Raw genomic sequence first — 22,136 nt, 5'->3', positions numbered from 1 at the left:
GAAGTTTTTACAGAAATTTATTAACCACAGTATCAGTGTTGTAATAAATCTCAAAAGCCTTAGTCTATTTTTCTGAAGAAGTCAGCACCATTTACATCTTTGAAGGCTAGAGTTATTCTCTTGAACCCAATTCAGCTGGCCGACATTTCATACCCTGTTACCAAGCCTGCCAGCAGTACTTACACAGCCCCTTCTGTACTGGGCTAAACTTATGCAAGAACACACACCACACCATTCAGCCTGCAATAAGGGATACCACACCACATTTTAGCTCTGAAGAATGTGTATTTGTTTGTTTGATTATTATGACATAAACTTGAGTTTAGACAGATTTCAGAACTTAGTTCATCAAATTCTCTGAATCTCATTCAGCAGGTTATTTTTTTTCCCCAGTCTTTGCAATAGAACACTTTTTTACCTCCCTTGAAACAGGGGGGGGAAATGGCTATAAAGAAACTAAATGATCTGTGTTGTTACAGGCAGTGAAGAATTTGTGGTGGCATCAACATATTCCTTCACTAACAATCCCCCAATACTCAAATTGAAAGATTTACTTGGTAACAAAAGYTATCTTTGTCAATGGCAAAATAAAATATAGATACTGAAATGCTGAGAAAAGCAGAAGCTAGGAAAAGTGATATTCCACTTTTCAGAAAATATTTTTACACTGAATTCGAGAAATCACTGTCAGTCAAATTTAGCTCACAGCTGGGAGCTGAGAACATCTGTTTTAGTTTTAGCTATGGAAACCTACAAATGTTGCTCCTGTTGCCCCCAAGTTTGACATTAATACATTAAATGTATGCATCTTGAAATTGAAAATGTACAACTTGACAAGGCTCAAGAAGCAAAGTAATACTTGCATATACAGTAGAAACCTTGTGCTGGCAGTACACACTTATGTTCACAAGTGGAAAYACAGTGACCAGATTACTAGCAGCCTGAAACAATCCACATGAAACACATCTCAGGCATGGTTGTTTAAACAGCTACTGTTATCAAAGACAGTCTAGTGAGATGTAATTTTCACATCTACATAGGGAAAATGAGAAGTAACAAGTCAATCTGGCATTTTGTATTAAAAACACGTTAACTGACAAACGTCAAGATACCATCRCTTTTTTCATTATTCAAATAAAATGGAAAGACTACAGTTAGTTATTCTTCTAAAACTCTTTTCTGTCATCTGCAAAAACAAGCCCATCTTTGTTTTTATACTCCAACAAAACTAAGAATATCCCACATGTACAGTATGTATTATTTCAGTTTAGGATCACAAAATAATAAACACCAAGACAAATGCCGAGAGGATGAGTCCAAGGAGCGCAACATGGAATAACCGCAGGCAGCTGGAAGAAGCTTAASATTGCTAGTTCCCATCATAGCCCATGCACAAACCATTCAAGATAATCCAACATTCTTCACCACTCTGTGAGGGCCAAGAACGGTTCATATCAGAGTCAGGATCAGTATTTGGAGTCTCAGTCCCTACAGCATTAGTTACATGTTCGAAATGTTCAGGGCCAGAACCACAGGGGTATGAGGTACAACACTTCCATTTGGATCAGTAATTTCTTCACCTGCTCTGATGCCTATGTTAATGTCATTGGTCTCAGCACTACTCTTGCTGATGTCTTTCAACATCATCAGTAGAAAGAACATTAAGTTCCACTCTGTGGATCCTTGACTTTCCTCCATCTACCACAGGATGACACATGACACATGATCACAAACTACAAGCACCTTGCTTGGCCCTTTTACATGGCTAGAAAACTGCCCTGAACTCAAAGAAATAAGGATTCAAAACACAGTAAACGTAGTCTTAGTTAAGTGCTGCTGGATCTTTAGCTCTTCTACTACCAGGAAATGCCTACCTTTATGAAGGAGTAAAACCAACTCTATCTGCATTCAACCAGGTTTAGGTCACTACAAAACCTGCACTGTCTGAAGGCTCAGCAACTTCTGCAAGAGGCCCATAACATGCAGACTCCCGTTCTCCTGTTGGAGATTGAGGATTCACCTTTTGCTACCTCCATATTTCCTAGCTTGCAACAAAAATGTGTGCAYATGAGAAGCCAGGCCCCAGGTGTATCAGGCATATACAGTATTGCCACCAGTAGGAAACTATCAACTCAGTATGACTAAGGGTAATGATCAACCAGGTGCATCAGTGTGTACACCACCACTTACCTTCCTGAAGGCTAGGATGTATTACTTGTTTATGCCTCAAGGTCTTCAGCTCTTCCATCAACTCCTTTTCCAGTACCTGTATTCTTGCTTGACAATCTACTCAAAAAATAAGAGAACATATAAAATACTTGCCATGTAAAAAACTGACTTAATAATTAATTTTTCAGTGCGCTTTACAAATTTTCTTATTGCAGGGAAGAGCCACTCACAAAAAAAAAAAAGTACCTGGATCACTTGTAGTCAGCAGGGGAGCCTGAAGATTCTGTGACTCTTCTCCACCAGCTCTATCAACAGTGTTAATGTCAAGAGCTTCCTACATACATGAAGAGCCTTGAGTAAGTTAAGATACCTTAAAACACTCAGATGCAAACTACGCCACATCAAATATCACTCAATTATTCGAAACAAGAGACAGTTTCATAAACAAGCATGTATTCTTTTATACAGAACTCTAGATCTCACTACTTTTTCCTAACGTGCAAGAATTAAGACAATTTTATGAATAACACAGAATAAGAACAGATTTTGAAAGAGGCCACAAAACTCCAAATGAAGTTTAAAAGAAAATATAGCTTCAGCTTATAAGCAYAAAGGGCTTAAAAGGTTTTGAATTTGACTCACAAGACTGAGGTTTTACCTTTGATGCAAAGGACACAAAAAGAACACCATCAACATCTTCAAGGTCCGGTTTAACATCTGGAAGGGTATTCCCAGGCCCCAAAGAAGTGTTCTTGCTTGTTACTACGGTTTTCCCCATACCTTTCGGCGGTCGACCAGCCTTGGAAATTTTCAGTTTTCGTGGCCTTCCTCTTTTATTTGTAACTGACGGTAGGGTGGTTTGATTGTTACCAGAGCCTTTGAGGGACATAGGGTTCTTCAGTACGCCAGGCCTTTTTCTAGCACAGATCTCTTTATCTGGAAAGCCACAAGTTACTGAGCCTCTGAGATTAAAATTAGGTGATTTGGATGAAGCCCACTGGGCCTCTCCGATTGAACAGTATTTCTGTGACATTTTACTCCCAGGAGATTCTCTTTTCATAACTAACTCCTCAGGCACTGTGACTGCRCCTGAGCAAGAGTCTTTGTGATTTTCAAAACACACAGGCAAGGAATCTAGGATTGCACTCAAAGGGGATTTATCCTTCTTACAAGAGGAAAGCATGGTCTGTGGCAGCTCAGATATCTTCACGGTGCTCTTTGTGACTGCACAAGGTTCCAAATAGACCACAGGCATCTTCCCACTATCCAGTTTTAACATTTTTGCTTTGGCAACACCTGAAGGACTGGTTAGTATACGCTTCCTTGACCTGAACTCTCCATCAATTCCATCTGTTTCACGGCGTCTCATGAGGTGTTTTTGTACAACGGGATCATCATCGTCTGTGTTGGAATATTCATCAGTTTCATCTGTGTCTTCCTGTTTCACAGTTATCCCTTGTGTGCAAATCTTTGACTCATAGTCATAGTCATCGACTGGCTCCTCTTTAATGACTACATTGAAGTGTCCATTTGGGTCCAACGGAGATGCCACACAGGAATTGCTTTCATAACTGCTAGCTATGGGACTGGGGAGGGAGGGAGGGGACAAAACCAAAACACAAGTTAAGATCTTTATCAAATCTCCTCTACCAAAATTCCATCRTGTCCCATGATCCTTGGTTGCATATTGTAAAAAGTTTCCAAAATGCTCCCAGACTGAAGTCTGCTAAATAAGTTATCATTTACAAGCTTACATTTTTAGAAGTAAGCACACAAGAAACCCCAAGAAATTGCCTTTATTAAGAACAATCCAACTTCTTATCTGAAGGCAGCAGCACAACTTCCTTCCCTACTAATACCAGGGTGACATTTGCACTTTTTCCTCTTTTACTTAGCACGAACTCATGTTAAGATGTCATATTTGAAATGCTCAGAACTGGCTTTAGTTTGCTATGTATCTTGTTAAGAAACTAAAGCGATTGTGTTTGCAAGAAGCCAAGTGAGCTCTCAATGCGCAAAAAATTTAGTTAGCGCCATATACAGACATTTCCTAAATTCAACTGCTGTTCCARCATTTAGAGAATACTAATATCCTACTGAATCCTGTTGAATTTTCCACTAGGTCTGAGTATTAACCTAAGCAGAACTCAAAATACCATGTATTAGATACTTAAGACTAACAGCACAAGCAGCTACACTCCGTTGATGGGGTTCTTTAAGGGCCAGATATATCAGTCGAAGAACTACAGTCAGCAGTTTTGCTTAGTGTATGAGAACCTGGCTCCTTGTCATAAGAGAAAACTGCTAGGGTATGAAACCAGAAACTCACATCCAGAATGAACCTAAGAAAAAAATTCACAACTCATTTACTAAACACATCACATTGTATTCCAATAGTAAGTATATACTACATATTATTAGAATGTTTTTAAAAAYAGAATTATCTGTTGATGATGACAATTTCAAATAAAATTCAACATCATCGTAGTAACACTATAATGTATAGAGAGTGAATATAGCTTTACATATGTGTATACRTATATACTGAAYGTATWCACAYGTGTGTCTATTTTATCATTAGTATTATCYACCTTTAAAGAAGTGTTATGCTCAGATGAACCACAGCTGGGATTGAGAAAGTGGAAAAGTAGACGAAGAAGCTGCTTCCTCCCTGTGTAGACTGAGGATATACTTAAGGGAGAAAACGGGGACAACAATAATGACACCATGGAGCTGGGAGAACTCTCCTCATGAAGAAAGACTGCAGTATTAAAACAGGGAGCTGACAGTCAAGATACAGATTTATACATTTACACATAAAATTCTAAAGAACAAGAGAAGCTATCTAGGAAACCTGCTGCAACTGAGAAGGACACTAAGTAAGTTGCATTAAGCTTAAAGCAAAAAAGTGCCTTGTGAGGGAAGAGTAGGCAGCAGGAGTGTGGAATACCAGACCTGTTTTGTCTACTGTTTTCTCTGGACAGTAAGCTTCTGATCAGAAATTTTCTATGTTTCATTTMATTAATTATGTGAAATGTAAGATTAAAAAGCCTTTCTTGGTAAGGGAGTTTATTGGGAAAGAAATGCAAAAACAGACTACTTAAGGGTTATTGGCAGCTGAAAATCCCACCACAATACTAAGCTAAGAGGTTGATTCAGTACAATTAAAATCAATACTATTGCRATTCATTTGGTCTGTTACCTTAAAATTCTTGAAAATAGAGACAAAAAACCCTAGAAAACTTGCAGGCCAGGAATAAATTTCTCATTTGAGTTTTAATGTTTACAGCTGGAAGCCCGGTGTAGCCTGGACTTCTCTAGTCACTTTCCTTCATCTACTGCAAGGTGTGTACACCTAAGATAAGGATTAYCTTTCTATTAGGGATCTGGACAGCATGCAAACAGTCCTGCTCTAAAACTGAAACTTCTAGACACAAATATTGTTTTATTCTGCATAAAGCAACCATCAAYCAGGTGGTGACAAGTGTGAGGTATGACCCATGCACATACATGCATGACAAGATAAAGTATTTGCACAAAATGCTGGTTTTAAATTCTGGTGCAATTATCAACTTCTCAAAGAATTACAAAAATGCATTTTAGCATTGAAGCAAYTTCATCTGGCCCTTAGTTTGTAAGGTTACATGCAATGTAAGTAGTTACTGAAACTGCTCTTCCTTTAATCAATGGGAAGATGAATCAGGGAAGTCTGTCCTCTCAAAAACCTCAATTTAATCCAAGATCACGTAAAAATGGTGAAATAATGTCTTAACCAACTCTTTTATTTATCTGATATGGAACAATGCTTATATTTAAACCAACTTTCTTAAAGCCCAAGTCACATATTTGGCACACTCGCAACATAACAATAAAAGCAGAGAAACTGCCTTTTTGGCTTTTTCCAAATTAAAAACCATTAAGCTGCTCATTTTTTGAAAGTACCAAGACTCGCTCTTTTTTTTCAGGTACATCATTTTAAAATACACTGGGGAGGAGTTGGAAGGGGAATGTGATTTCTTATGGAATTATTCTAGCAACCTGTGGCAGAGGTTTGAAAGCCAATCACTTGTCTTCCTCTCCCAAAAGAAAGGCAAGGAAGGAAAAAAAGCCAATTGTCAAGATAGTTGGCACATGTTAAACCAAACTGTCAAGACAGTAAACACAAAACGACTAAATTAGAATAACAAGACTAATGAAGCATTAAGAATCACAGAGATTTTTTTTATTTTTGAACAAGGAAATTCAAAATACCTTGGAAGAGAGAAAGAGCTTATTAGCCTGCAAGACTTCAGAACCAGTAAAGCTTGCTTGTGGTACCTTCCACGGCCTAAACACGTGTTTCCAGGCATAAGCATTTCTAAAGAAGTATCCACTACTTAAGTATTTCTTTTCTTTACARCACACCTAATTAAATTAAATGTACTATCAAACCACAGAAGCAGAAGGAAAAGAACCCACATAGTATTTTGTATGAAGAAAATAAGTTCTTTACTTCTGAAGCCTTTTAATAACTCCGGATTAAAATCACTCTTAGATATATGCAACCTTTTACATGGTTCTATTCTCAAAAATGTCAGAAGAATTGAGTATTGATGGGGAGTATCACTCTCAACAGAACTAGGAACACCCCTTCTTTTAGAGAGAATTATCTGAGAAGTAGCAGTTCCCAACTTGCCTCTCACTCAAATCCAAACTCAGAAGAAATCATWACCCTGCCCAAATGCAAGATAGTGCTTATCAACTACTGTTAAGAGCTTGTCCACCACAAAAAACAATGCCCAGTTTTTATTAATTTGTAGATATTAAAGTGTTTRGTTCAATAAGGAAAAATGCCACACTCTCAGTGCTGTCAAAGGCTCACATACTTCTAAATTCAACTGCATGGCATGAAAACACGTGAGCAGATCAGAAGGAAGGAGAACTAATGTTCTGAAAAACTTCAGCACTGAAAAAGACAGCTTTGCCATTTCTTGGATAAGATCAATTTTCTCTTTCCAAGTACAGAATTTGACTTTTTCACAAGTATTACAAAAACATAGTCAATGCCTGAAAATAGTTCTAGGATAGAGGTAACATTTATTCATCAAATAAGAGGTGCTTCCAAGCCCAGACAACAGAAAAATCCTTTGCACATTTTTTCTGTCTGAGCAGCTTTTAGCACATTTCGGAACAACTGCTTTGGAGACAAAACCAGAGAAGGAATATAGCATGCTCTGGACCAAAAGAAATTAAATGAGCCACTCTGCATCAGCTGTTTCTAAGGGAAGTCCGGAGTCCTTAAAACAATGTTCCTCATTCCTTGCAAATAAACAGTTCTCCAAACCATTTGCTTCAATGATTCTCTATAGGCAATTGAAATAGCACTATGAAAGCAAAATAAAGCTGTCAATAATTCTTTGTTGAATTTTACTTCCAATATGCAAAGTTATCTAAGCACTTCTCCATGCTGTGCTCTTAGGAACTAAAGAAAGCCTATTCTCTCTGTAAACAGTCTATTTTCAGTATTTAAAATGGGTTAGAACAGCATTTTTTGTGAATATAGTAAGTCTAGAAGACCTTTCTAATAGACTAACACATGAAAAAACTGCAAAAGAAAGGTCTGGACTCTGCATCTCAAAATAATTCTAGCACTCTTGAGAATCATTACAAATAAACTCAATAAAGTGTCAAACTATGGAGAATTTTGTAATTTTAAGTTTTTCAGTTACTCAAAAGGCAAGGAGATCCTTTCTGCAAGAGAAAATAACAACTGCTGAGTCCTCTCCAAACCAYATTGCTGTTGTACAGTAATACAGCCTTTGTATAATACAGTTGTACAGTAATACAGCCCGTATAATTACATCATAAATAGTACTTTTTCCTTCAAGAACTGACCTCTAATTTCACCATTAGCATAATCCTGACATCCTGCAGGTAAATAATTTTCTGGTGTACTAATCTACAAAGGTTGCTTTTAATCTTTGGCAGATTAAGTCTGATATTAACGAAGTGACATGAAGCAACATGGCCGGAAAGAAGCCTCTGGTTCTTTTYAATAATCTCTTTGCATTTGAAGTACCTCTAGCATCTCTTGACACACATTAACTATTCACTAAGTCTGTTCTATTCTATTGCTTAGATTTTTCAAAACTAACTGAAAGTGCAGTAAAAGAATAGTTTTTGCCAGGCTAGCTTTAGAAAAAAAAGTTATTCTGAAGTATTTCGCATCCCACAGCAAATAAGRGACAACTGACTACCAACAGGCAAGCTACCTCGCATTTCCTTGTGGAATAGAAGAATTCACACCAAGCAGTTATTGACAAAACAGTGGCATGCTGCCAATTGCGACTGCCTTGCAGCAATCCCTACACATACCCAACCTAAATAYCCACACACCATTCACTTTCACTAATGAAAACTGAAGCAACAGATAGAGACAGAACGTCACAGTGGTGAGCAACTCTAAAAGGAAAGGCAGTGTTTTGATGACTGCAATGTGCTCTGCCTAAAACTCTGAAAAAAATTAGCCTTCTAAAATGCTAAGAAAGTTGGGAGAAATCCCTTGAAGCTTCTCAACAAAGGGAGCTAAAGAAACACAGAAAATAGTAATGAACTCCTGCACTCCCCAGACACCTTAGAAAGTCAAGACTGATACATGATTGTTTGAGCAAAGAAAAGCTTTTAATAATATTAACTGTTCTGCCACTTCAGCTCATGCAACCTTTAKCTGTACRTCTGTATACTGAGCATCCTCTTATTTATTTACCAAACACTTCACTTAACCAGCAGTTGTACTAAAAACGCAGTGTTAACCCACCTTTCAGAGTCTTCTTGTTTTAGCTTTGGCATAGCACCTGAAGGCAGGTCACTGTCCAGGAGACCCAAGAAGTCTCCTTCTGCATTAAAGGACTCTTTTTCCAGCTCAATGTCTGATGGGTTTTGACCAATGAATGAAGAATCTAAACCTCTCTGATGCACATCTAAAGCATCAACTTCAGCAGGGCGACCACAAATGCCCGGAGTGCCAAAAACATCACCTCCTTCCAATTCTAAGTTGCTGTTCTGTTTCACATCACGCTGAGGTCGACTGTTCAGCCCATCATCTCTGAACCCTTTAGCAAAAGGATTGTAATCTATTTTCAGCTGTGTAATCTGGATGTTCTGGTAGGCTGTAACTGCAAAGAATTCTGTCTGTGGAAAGGTAAATGTATGAACATCAGGGCCATTAAGCTGAATGACTTCTGTGGCTTTGTTTGCAGGCACCAARTGAAGTCGTGGCAGATAACGATGCATAGAATGCAAGATGATGTGACCCTCCTGGTCCAGGGTATTGTTGGTAAGTTTAAGCTTGTAGAAGGATACTGGCTGGTGCATCCAGAACTGGCCAGTAGAAGGGGATTCTGGATGAATAAACACTCGCCCTAGAACATGTGGTTCTGCTTTCCCACTGGGCTCCCACCAACGGCCATTCCATTTGTATCGGTGATTGTCCACAGGGGAAATATCCATGACTAGGATATACTTCTGACTGGAATTCAGCCCTGTAATCCAGTATCGGCAATAGGGAAACATGCGYCTCCCCTGCTTTGTCAGGATCATCTCTGTGTTACGATGGTAGAATTCATTCCACATGCTGTTGTTATCTAGGGTGACAGTGATGCCCCCAGAGACACAGTCAGCTGGGAGGCAGGTCTTGACTCTGGGTTTTACTGGAGTTGATACACTGCTGGCAAGAGCACAAGCATCACGGTTTGCTACTAGGATTCCTTGGTCAGCTTTTCCATTTCCCTGCTGTTGTTTCAGGATGACAAAGAACGCAGGTGCTGCACCAGACACAGTCCCACTATCCCGGCTAGCCAAGACAATCTGCTGTTTCTCCATGATGAGCACTCTCACAAGCTCCCAAACCAAATGCAAATTCTACAGAGTTCTGATRATCTTCTACATGAGTTCACCATTCTGGAAGAAAAAGAAAACACAGTTAAAATTATTCCAATACAGTCTAAGAAAATAATTAAGTCTCATGAGACACACTTTTTGTAATAGTTCTCTATATTAAAAACTTGGAAGATAAGCAGTACTATAAAACAGAGCACAATCATGGTGTAAAAAAAAATCAAGGCTGCATGTGTGTATGTAATTTTCACCGTATAGACATGGGGGCTATGACACCTTTAAACTTTTTTTTTCATACAGGCTTTGCCGCAAYAGAACTTGCTTTGTTTGGTATTTCTAAGTACTTTATTGTGACATTGCCTCTACTCTTCAGATCATTCRCTTAACAACATTAGGCAAAACACACAGAAGTTTTCAGGAGAGCAAATGCCACATTTATGACACAAAGTCGAAAGTCTTGCCAGAAAGAATTCCCTGACGTCTACAACTTGTCAAAAATTTAAAGGCAARAAAAAATGTTAAAAACATTTTCTCTGAAGTCCTTTATTGAAATCATCTAAGTTTGTGTGTTTGGAATTTCTATACTTACACCCCCCACCAACCCAAAGAACTTCTAATGGTTTGTCGAGGACSGAGGGAAAAAGAAGGGACAAAATATTCCAAATGGATAAGCCTTGGAAAAAGACACAAACTAACCCCCCAAAAGGCCATGYAGCTAAGATTAAATGATGTGAACCATTAGGAAGCCTTAGCTTCCTKTATCTTCTGAATTATGGAACTAATTTAAATCAAACAAGAAAACATTTGTACTGTTGTGATTAGCATAATCACTGTTTAGGGAACTAAAGAAGTTACTTTTATCTACATATACACAATTTTGCTTTTATGTGTCTGCCTCCCAGGTCAAGGATTATGTCAACACTGTAACAAAAGATCCTAAAGTACTTCGCTTTTCAAACAGCCTGCATAATTCTCTATGTGAAAATGTAAAATATGCACTTCCGGTTACTCACAAGAATCCTATTTCCACATCCAGGTGTTTGTATTTTGATCCTTATTGTATGTGGAATACCACACTGGCAAAAAAGTTATTGATTCTTGCATCAATAATAATAAATATCTAGTTGGTGGGAATCAGAGACCAGAGTTAATCAACACTGTTAGAAACTGAGATGCATCCCAAAGTCCTGAGGGAATGGGCTGATGTGCCAAGCCACTCTCATTAATATTCAAAAAGTCATGGCAGTCAGCTGAAATCCTAGGTGACAGCAAAAAAGGAAATAGTGCATTTTTTAAAAAAGGCTAGAAAGAAGTATTCTGGGAACTAACTACTTAATCTATAGCCAGTCTGGCCAGACGCATGGATTCGCGGCACTTATCTGGGCCTATTAAGGCCTGGTCACTGTTAACCTCACTTCTGTGCTTGGGGAGATCATGGAACAGATCCTCCTAGAAGCTATGCTAAGGCGCATGAAGGATAAAGGTGATTTGGGACAGACAGCACAGTTTTGTCAAGGGTAAGTCCGGCCTGACCAGCCCAGTGGCTTTCTACAAAATAGTGGACAATGGAAGACTTAGAGATGTTGTCTATCTGGATTTCTATAAAGCCTTTGAAGCAGCTCCMCACAAAGTCTTTCTCTCAAAATTGGAGAGAAATGGATTTGATRGGTAGACTGTTCAGTGGATGAGAAACTGGTACGATTGTCACATCCAGAGGGTAGTGATCAATAGCTCAGAGTCCCAGAGGACAATAGTAACAAGTGGCATCCCTCAGGGGTCAATACTGGAGAGGTAAGTGAAGCTGACATGACTGAAAGGATGTGGTGTCATCCAAAGGGACCAGGACAAGCTTGATAAGAGGTTTGACAAGTTCAAGTGCAASGTCTTGCACCTGAGTGAACCCCTCCCTGGCTGCGGAATGAAAGCTTGAGTGGCCCTGCTGAGAAGGACTTGAGGCTGCTGGTGGGTGAGAAGCTGGACACGACCCAGCAATGAGCACTCACAGTCCAGAAAAGCAATTGTATCCTGGGCTGCATCCAAACACTGTGGGYGGCAGGGCAAGGGAGGGGATTCTGCCCCTCTGCTCTGGTGAGACACCACCTGGAATATTGCATCCAATTCTGGGGTCTCCAGCAGGAGAGGACACAGACCTCCTGAAGGAAAGTCCAGAGAAGGACCACAAAGATSTTCTGAAGGATGGAACACCTCTCCTGTGAAGACAGAGAATTGGGGTTGCTCAGCCTGGAAGAGGCTCTGGAGAGACTTAACTGCAGCTTTCCAGTATCTAAAGGGGACCTAGAAGAAATCTGGAGAGGAACCTTTACTAAGGCATGAAGTGATAGGACAAGGGGGAATGGCTTCAAAATGAAAGACAGTAAGTTCAGACTGGATATTAAGAAGAAATTCTTTACTACAAGGGTCGTTAGGCACTGGAACAGGTTACCCAGAGAAAGTGTGGATGTCCTAACACTGGAAATGTTCAATGCCAGGCTAGAGATGAGGCTCTCAGCAACCTGGTCTAGTAGAAGGTGTCCCTATCCATGGCAGGAAGGTTGGATCKAGGTAACCCTTAAGGTCCGTTCCAACTCAAACCATTCGATGATTCTATGGGTTGGAAAACAACCACCTCGCTTTCCAGAGAATTAACTCCTAACTCAYATGTTTTAGTGAACTGGACATTGAATAAGACATGTTTATTTTTTAGGACTGGAGTACTGTAGGAGGAAACATTCTTCTGTGCAAACAAGTTGACACATGCACGTAGCAAATGACCTCAAAGCTGAGGAGACAATTTTTACCCCATCATGAATGCTCTTGACACCTAGGAAATATGAGAGATTTCCACCCTTTATACTTCACACTTTAAAATTTAATATTAAAGTTAATTTAGAGAAATTAAACCAAAACTGTTCTGAACAGATTTTTGATACCTGTTAAGTTACAAGACCTGGTTTTCAGTTTTACTTTACAGAGGAAATTCTTCCCAACAATCATACCCACAACCACCTACCCACTGAGGACTCCCTAAGAGAGCATAAGATAGAAAATTAGTTTAAGTATACTTTTTCAGTAGATAACTTCGACGGCCGATAACTTTTTATCTTTTTCAGATAAAGTCCCAGCAACTTTCAAGTCCCAGCAACACAAAAAGCTATCCCCAAAATATTCGTGTTTTCGTGCTCACCTATAAAAAGAGAATATAAATCTCAAATAGAGAGTGGTGAGAAAGGAATCACAGTCTAAGCTCTATGTGATTTTCCACCAACTTACTCCCTATAWATGCATGTAACATTTACATGTATAGCACAGATATAGTCAGAAAATGAGTTCACACTAATGTTGTGCAGTATGCACCGAAGTTGAATTGGCTCATAAAGGAAACACACTATCAAAGCGGTTTCAGATCTGGTTTATGATATGCAGAACACCTGCAGCTTTAAATTTACTTGATTACTTTAAATTTACTTGATTAAATTATCTTATTTAAGACATCCCAGAAAAAAATTACAAAAAAGCTAACAATCATGCATTTAACAAAAATCCTATGTATATAAAGACCTACAGAGTAACAGYTTCTGTTCTCCAACACTTGAAGTTCTTATGTTGTACTGCTGTAACTATTTCTACCRCAAGTACCAGGCACGGTATCCAGTCAGTCTAAGACGCGCGTGGTTAAAATACATGCAATTAGAATAACCAGAATCCACGTTATATCAGCATTAGCACAGTCTGTTACTAGAGAGCAATTTCATATATTTCATTAATTTGGTGACACACAGGAGGCTGTTTTATTATAGCACGTAGACTCTAAACCTGTATTTCAGGGGAAACATGTGCACGTTGTGGAAGTTCGAGTTCTAAACAACTTCAGATATTTCCCTTTTCTACACGCAGACTTTGTATTTGAGAAGCAGCAACCAAAACCACAAGTCGCACTGAGACCCGCTAAAAGCAGGACGACAGTCAGACCCGAGAGCGTCCTTCTCAAACAAAAAAAAAAACTAATCCAGCTGCCCACGCAGCGACCGGGACGCGGCGCTCGGGGCGGGCGGGCGCCGGGAGGCACCGTGGGAAGGAAGGGGAGCAGCAGCGGAGCGCGTGCCCCGGGGCTCCCCCGCCCGCCGCCACCCGCCGTGCCCTGCCGCCGGGAGCCCCATGGCGCGCGCCGCGCCGCCGTTCAACACCGACCGACCGAGCGAGCGGTAACCGAGGCTCCGCCCGGGGCAGGTGGCGTCACGGCCGCGGGCCGAGTGCAGCACTTGTCGCTTTGAACGTCCTCCCCTTCCCCCCCAACCCCGCTCCTCACTCCCCTCCCCGGCCCCGCCGGACGGACCCTAATCAGAAACCTCGGGATAGGGACCGGCAGCCGCCGCTTGCGGCAGCCGCCCTGGAGCAGCGGGTGCCGGAACCACCGCCCGCGCCGGTTGGCACAAGGCAGCGGGACGGGCGCACGTGGGGAAGCCGCGCTTCTCTTCGCCGGGACCCGGAGCGGCCCTGGCCGGCGGGGCGGCCACTGCAGGCCCTCCCGRGGCGGCCCGCGCGCAGCGACGCCTCGCGTGGCCGCCGGGACGCGGCCGGAGGGCCCGGGCCCGGCCGCCTCGTGCCCGCGCCTGGTGTCAATTTTCGCAGTTCGGGCGGCGGGCGGTGGGTGCGCGGACAGGCGCGCGGGGCTCGCGCGCGACGCGGCCGTTGCCCCCGGGGCGGCCCCGCTCCCCGGTCGTTACCGTGCGCGAGGCGCGCGCGACCTCCCGCTTCCTTTCTCACGCGGACCGTGTGTCCGCCAGCTGGGGACAACGTGCGTGCGCACCGTGCTGACGTCACGGCGCCGCAGCGGGCGCAGGCGCGCGGCAGGCTGCGCCCCCCTCCCTCCCGCCTGCCCGTCACGTGCCCGTGCCGCGCGCAGGGGCCGCCGCCCGGCCCGGCCCGTCCGCGCAGCGCCGTGCGCGCGGGGAAGCTTCTGGAACGGGCGCGCGCGTACCGCTCACGCACTGGCGGCCGTCGAAGGCCCCGGGGCTCCGGTCGCGCGGCCCCGCCTGCCTCCGCGCCCGCGCGAGGACTGCGCGCGAGGCCCCCGGCGCACGGCGCCCCCCAGCGGTCGGGGCCGGCGCCGCCTCGACCCCAGGAGCTTCCCCGGCGGGCACAGTGGGGCGGCACCGCCCCGCCATTCCCGTCCCCATTCCCGGGGCAGCGGCCGCCTCCTCCGTGAAAGGAGCACCGCTCTCTGCTCACACAACGCGCACCGCGCCTCTCCACACTTCGGAGCGTTGCCGGCGGCAGGAACCGGCCGCCTCCCCGGGAAACTCTCATCTGAGGAAACAAAGAACTCAGCGATATTTCCATCGTCTGAGTAAGTTCTCGCTGACCGGCCAAAGCGCGGCTCAGCCTCTGATCACCGCAGCTGAAGGGCCAATAACTCTGAGAGGGCAGACACAGCCCTGTCTCACCGTGCTCCCGGAGCCGGATCTGGGCAGTGTTAAAGACGAACCAACTGCCCGGGCTCAGTGCAGCCCTGGCACGGCCTTGAAAGAGCCCCCCATCCTCACCSAGCAAGTGTCACCCCATGCCCAGCCTGGCAGGCCTTCACAGACMACAAGGGAATTACACGCTATAAACGTGCCGCTTCTGAAAATAAGCCCACTAAAACAGAATTCTGAATGTTAAGGGAATTAACACCAAAATGCATCACGACTGCAAGCAAGACCACCTCTATRAAGTCATCCCATCCCATCCCTTTTTCCATTAAGGTTGTTTATTTTACAACACTGCACCCATTATGAAACGACAGAGACTTAACACATGGTGCCAGTTAGTAGGGTGACACCAAGGTCCAGGCTGACCCATAGACCTGAATATGCACTGACTGTTGCCTACTGCAAACTGTAACTCTGTCAGGACTGCTACGCAGTTGGGGGGCGGGGTTGCCTTATTTGAAAACGGGAAAAACGAGTAACATTACAAAAGGCCAGTACCCCTTTGGACGTTTCTTGGCAACATAAATTTATGTTATAGGAGATTATCTCAGAAGCACAGAACCAAAGAAAACACATTTTTAAGAGACTTGATAAATGTGATTAGAACAGTAACCTAGGTGGGTCTATATGGAGGCTCAGGGGARTGCTACCAGCTCTGTGTGTGTATGCATACCTCTCTCTAACAGGCAGGGCCACGTGGGGCGTGTTGCACATTAGGCAGCACGGCAGTCTCAGCCACCTGAGAGAGAGAGAGAGCATGTGCCAGCACCCAGAACAGTGCTGCCAGTAATCAAGGAGACTGGCATTCAGGAAGTAAGTGTCCAAGCTCAGCGGCTGGAGAGTATCTACCCAGTACATACATACAATTACATATATGTACTCAGATACATATGTGCATATGTGTGTGACCTCCTGCTGAAATAGGGAAGAGAGCAGGATATGGCTGTTGCYGCTGTGCTTCTGTATCTATACATCTGCTTGATCAGTGAGGTCAGACATGTTAATATGAAAATGTCATGTGTGAATGTGCTCTATGAGCTTGGACCTACCACTAATACATCTGCAGCCTTATTCCTGGTCATTTGTGGGGGCATGGAGCTGCAACAGCCTGAAGCTGTTGAATCCAGCACAGTATTTTTCCTGTAACAAATTCAGTCAGAAACAATTATRCCAATTTCAGGAATAGTCACTTTATACCTACAGTTATCATGTATTCCATAAGGCAGTCGTTCAGTTTTAGGGCCACAGGATAGACACACTATTTTGTATTAACCAATTTGCTTCTAAACAATGACMATGCAGAAATAAGTGGGGGCTTTTTCATCAAGAGAGTCATTTGTACAACTGAGAGCAGACACAGAACTGAAGAGCAGACAGTGCTCCATGTTCATGGCGCACAAGCCACATGTTCCAGTGATGATAAAAGAAACAAACCAGAGACTTGACATTGCCAGAGATTTTCCTACAATTTTACCTAAGTCAGGTAGAAATGCTTGCCTGCACCAAAACTGAACCCCTAGTTTATTGAGAGAACCAATTCATCAGTAGAAATCACAGCTGTACTACAAAAGTACCACCAGCTTAAGTAACCCACTTCTAAGCAGCTTAAAGCTGACAAGAACCAGCAGTAAAGAACATCACTCATTTAGATCAGTACAAACACCAGTTTTAAGGACTTGTTTGTCCTAAATATGAATTGGCAGTACAAAAATGAACTGGTCTGCACCTACTGAATACTGTCTTCCCTTATCAGAGAGAGTTAGAACCATCACATTTCTGACTCGTATGAAGTATTTGAAATGGTCAAGTTCACTAACAAGAAGTACTCTCTTCTCCCAAACATATTCTTTTCAAGCATATTCCCTTTAAAGTATGAACTACAGTCTTTACTGTAAAAGCAGCATTTCAGCACCCAGTAAATCACACTCCTCCTTTCACTAACGCCTACATGTTCAAGCCTACATGCTACAAGTAATAAGAGGCTGTAACTGCTGGAGCTGCAGCAACGAACTGTTCTTCAGCTACTCTTATGTCTAACCTGTGGCAAAGATTTCAGCAACAAATCAAGAATTGCAGGGTCACAAGACCCACACTTTGCTAAAGATATAGATGTGGGAGAACAACATACTTTGTAGACATAGTTGAGCAAAACAGAACAGCTGCCAACTTGTGAAAAACACAAGAGGTGCCGATTACATTTTTTGTTAGCAAATCCCCTTTTCAGTTTGAATACAAAGATTGCTACTACACATGTAGATACATGACAGGACTTTYCTATCACACAGCATCGTGTGAAAGGCACTACTACGGGAGCATTACTGGAGCAAAAAAGAGGCTTTCAGCTCTTAAATTCACTTGCTAAAAACAAGCCTAGCTGAATCTACACTCACTAGGCTGGAAACAACAGCTATCAAAACCAACTGTGCCAATGTAACACATCCACAGTGGTAGTCAGTAGTTTATTACAGCAGTCTACAAGTCACTATGACCAGACAGGCCTGACTGACCTCAAAACTCCCAACTTTTGGCCATTAAAAAAAAACAAAAACAACAAAAACCAAAACACCAACCAAAAAACCAAAATCCACAAGCATTTAAAGAGCTGAAAACCTAGTGATGTTACAGTCARAAGTGTTGTGTAATGTGCACACTAGAAAAGTTTAAATATAGAAAATATATTTTATTTAGACAATGTTTTTTCACTTTGGAGAATGATTACCAATAGCACCCCTCAGGAAATTCTGTTAATCCAACCAAAACACTGGGTTGGATTAAACAGCATACAGAAAGGTATCTAATCCCAYTTTCTATGTCATAACCAGCCCCACTGCCCTGAACTGCTTCTCCAGACAAGCAGCAGCCTCCCAGACTTGAATGTTTGATGTACACRCTAGTCTCTAATAATTAGCACCATCTATGTCAGCTCTAAACCTCTGCTCTTAAGCAACAGAACCCCAGCCCAAATGTACTTTATTGCAAGAAATGGACTGTTGCTGGAAAAAGAATTGTTTTTTTCAGGTTTAGCAAGCATGCGCAAACACAYGCTCCAGCTGCAGTCAGAAAGTCCTTATTCCCACAGAAAGTCTGACGCAGCTTGTGCACCGCCTGTTTCAGCCCAGAGCACTGCTTTTCACTAAAACCAAATTCACTTCACACTCAGAGCCCCGACTGTTGCAGGATGAACAGGTGGTCATTTCACCAACCGAGAGCTACAGGCCTGCATGAGCAGCAGCTGCTTTTAGAGGAACAAGACACAAAGATGGGGAGGGGRGTGTGGGGCAGAGGGGAGGGAGCCACAACCTCTTCACCTCTCCAGTACCCACATCATGCCAGAGTCCCAACTTCCAGCTCCCCATAAAGTCAGTAGTTTGTCAAACTGCATTACGTCTGCAACATACAACACACAATAATCTGTATYTCTTAAATCATCTGAATTTTTGGAAAACACTGAAGATTGCAAAATGGAACTGCACCAAACTGGATGTAGCACTCAGTGGCATGCTCTGGCTGACAGATGAATCAATCAAAGGTTGGACTCCATGATTTTGGAGGTCCTTCCCAACCAAAATGATTCTGTGATCTATGTGAAGAATCAATCACTGGTGAGAAGGCAGGGGGAAAAGCCACTGTAATTGGAATAAATGCTCTTTGTTATCTGTATACAATCTGTTACATTCAGGTTAATCAATTTTACATTACTTCCCACATTTTATCAGTCAGTGATATGCTCTTTACTCAAATAATAGTATATTAAAAATGTTCTATCTTTCAATATACTATTATTTCAACTACCAAAAATCACAAAACAACAAAGCAATGCTTTTTGCCATGCAACACTGGCAGAAACTAGCCAYAATCAGCAGGAATAGCACCATTTTGATAAATTTCAGTCCCTTTATGGCCATCATGAGGAACATTTATCACATACATGAATCTTCAGCACGGGATCTTGTCCAAATCATAGAAGAAAAAAGAATCAGGCAAATAAAAAGCTCTCACCTGAGCTCAGAACTATCCTAATCATCCAGCTATTTTATAGCAATATTCATTGCTATAAATATCATTCAATGGTGCAGCAAGTTAGAACCGCCAAGGGAACCTCTATTCGCCTTTTAAGTTATGATGAAAAGGAAACAATCTTTGATTGATACCAATCAAAGACCAGACAGTTGGCAATATGTTCCAGGTTTATACCCATCTTCACTACTATTTATTGACTTACTCTGTGGTGAGGCAGACCACACCATCTTAGAGAACGCACTGTACTAAAAGAGTTAGCAAAACAGCACAATTTCATCCTCACAAGTATTTGCTTAACAGTTACTGGGTCACAGTCTTGTCATTCTCCAAATTGGCTTTTCCTGAAGATAGTGACTAGAAAAAAGAATGCATTTTATTGTMGATAGCTTTTATCTGTTTCCCACATTCATTTTCTCTTTTATKCTGTTCACATTCCTTTAATGCCTTTCTGTTTTAAAAAAAACGTTTAAAAACTTTTTTCTGGTTGCTTTCTTCTCATGACAAGCCTTAATCATCCTTCTCACACATACCATTCTCACTGCATTCTTTCTTATCCCATTCAGCAAAAGATGTTAGCAAGGATTAATCAAAGGTACTAAAACCTGCCAAAATCCAACAGCGAAAGCACATTCAATCTTGGTGTGGAGAGAAAAGAGCAACTCCACCATCATAACTTCATTCTTTATTCTAGGGTTACCAGTCTTAAGAAAGATTTTTAAAAAGCAAACCAACACAGCACAACACATCCTAAATTATGAAAGAATAAGACACTAAGTAAGTCCTGCTGGTGCCACAGCTCATGGCACTGYTCCCTATGCAGTGGCTGAAGTTTTTTGTAGATCCTCTGCTGTCTATGGAACAAAAGAAACAACAATCTCATCTTAGAGAAGAGCTCTTTCTCACTCCACTAGGCAGAGACCTATTTCATTGTGTTTGCAAGAAAAATGTCTTGGACTTCCCATTCCTTAGGAAACTACGTTTTAAAAACAACCACAAACTTCAGAAATGATCTAGTGATCTATTTGTGTATAAATGAAGAAGTGGCTTAAGGTCAAATAGAAAGAATTCCTTTTTTTTTTCTTCTTCTGGAAGGTGACCAAGTTTATTCACAAGTGGTTTCCTCCGGTGGCACATTTCCCTCCCATGGCAGKCACAACAACATCTGCACCAATACTAAGCCAGCAGTAGGTGAGGTTAACAGCCAGCTGCTGTCAGATGCAATACAGAAGTGAACGAATGCTGCTGATCTCCATCAGACCTAAGAAATATGAGGTTCTTCCCCATATAAATGTTCACCTACAGGAATACTTTTCAAGCAAAATCAACTTCCCTTTCCAATCCTCAGTACAGACTTACAAGGCACTATGCCCGAGGGCACTGAAAGGGTGCTGCAGCTGCATCGGGCAGAACACCTGCAAGTGACAAGACCAATGCATGAGCCTGCCCTCTTCTTCACAGCACCCTTGGTTTTCAGAGTCTGCAGCAGCTTCAAATCTTCGGGGCTTTAGCCCAGCCCATCCAGTGTGATAACAGACGGCCCATGCCTTCACACAGTTCACGGCGGGAGCAAGGCAGCGTGACTGTTGTGTAAGACTTGACATCTTAAGAAGTCAGCCGACATYCCAAACACGTTATGGGAAACCACTCATCTCCCCGGGCCGCTGAAACAGCCGCTGACCCTCGTGCGTACCCACTCCTCACYGAACTCCTCCTCGCGCCTCGACCCCCCTTTCACTCGTCACTTCAGGACGAGCAGTTTCAAAAGGGACGGTACCAAAGGCCACCAACGACCGCTGCCCCGCGCGCCCCCGCGACGTGCCGAGGCGCACGCGCGCCGCCCGCGGGCCGCCCCGCCCCCGGTTGAGGGGCCCCGCTCCGCCCCCGCCCAGCCCGCCGGCCTGTGGCACTCCAGGGGCACCGGGGCCGCTCTCCGGGAAAGGTTCTCCCGGCAGCCCAGCCCCGTCTCACAGGTGGCGCCGGCCACGCCCCCACACAGGGGCGGTCCCGGGAGCGCGATGGCTTAGGGAGCAGTAGCAGCTGCCCGGAGCGGGGCCTCAGCCGACCCCTCCCGGCCGGAGAGCCCGGATGCCGCTCGGTCCCTTTAACAACCCCCCCGCTCAGGTGACCGCCGGCCGCTACCCAYTGCCCGCGCCCCGGGGTCGCGCTCGCTCGCGCCCCTGGACGGAGCGGCGCGGGGGCGCGCGAGGGGAGGGCACGGCCGCAGCTCCCGTCCCGCGCGCGACCTCCTCGCCTCAAACGCGGGCGCGGCCGCAGCGCGCGGACAGGCAGCGCGCGCGTGCGTGTTTGGGCGGCCGCCGCGCTCACGTGACGCGCGCACGCCTCGCGCCACCTCGAGTGACAAACTTCCAAGAAAGGGGGGGTGGGCGGCTCCTACCTGACTCCGCGCGCCGCCCGTCAACGGCCCGGCCCACGCGGCTCTGGCCCGCCACGCGCGACCTCCTGCCGTCCTCATTGGCCGCCGCGCCCCATCACGTGGGCCGCGCGCGCTCCCCCTGCCCTTTCCCGTGGCTTTTCTCCCGCCCCCGCGAGGCCGGTACCGGAGCGCGGCCGGACGGGCGCGGCGCGGGGGCCGTGGGGGCC

The 22,136-nt window shown here is 43.8% G+C and overlaps 1 protein-coding gene across 5 annotated transcripts in view; it reads right to left on the bottom strand.

Moving 5' to 3' along the window:
* MGA (MAX dimerization protein MGA) overlaps positions 1-22,114 on the bottom strand; it is a 58,324-nt gene extending 36,210 nt beyond the window's left edge. For 4 of the 5 annotated variants that reach the window (XM_057365723.1, XM_057365752.1, XM_057365762.1 and 1 more), the window contains exons 1-5: positions 14,769-14,847; positions 8,966-10,107; positions 2,828-3,755; positions 2,416-2,503; positions 2,191-2,286 (exon numbers count right to left, since the gene is read on the bottom strand). In XM_057365723.1, the coding sequence (XP_057221706.1) occupies positions 2,191-2,286; positions 2,416-2,503; positions 2,828-3,755; positions 8,966-10,029 (2,176 nt within the window). In that variant the 5' untranslated portion in view covers positions 10,030-10,107; positions 14,769-14,847. Of the gene's footprint in view, positions 1-2,190; positions 2,287-2,415; positions 2,504-2,827; positions 3,756-8,965; positions 10,108-14,768; positions 14,848-21,930 lie in introns of those variants that run through there. The other variant, XM_057365732.1, reaches the window with a different exon arrangement.
* Between the last annotated feature and the right edge of the window lie 22 nt (positions 22,115-22,136).

Source organism: Malurus melanocephalus, unplaced genomic scaffold (genome assembly GCF_030028575.1).
Source record: "Malurus melanocephalus ecotype Western Australia unplaced genomic scaffold, MMel_1.1 scaffold_2, whole genome shotgun sequence".
In the NCBI taxonomy this organism is placed as follows: Eukaryota; Metazoa; Chordata; class Aves; order Passeriformes; family Maluridae; genus Malurus; species Malurus melanocephalus.
Note: the sequence above shows the minus strand (reverse complement) of the source record. Positions and strands in the feature narration are given on the sequence as shown.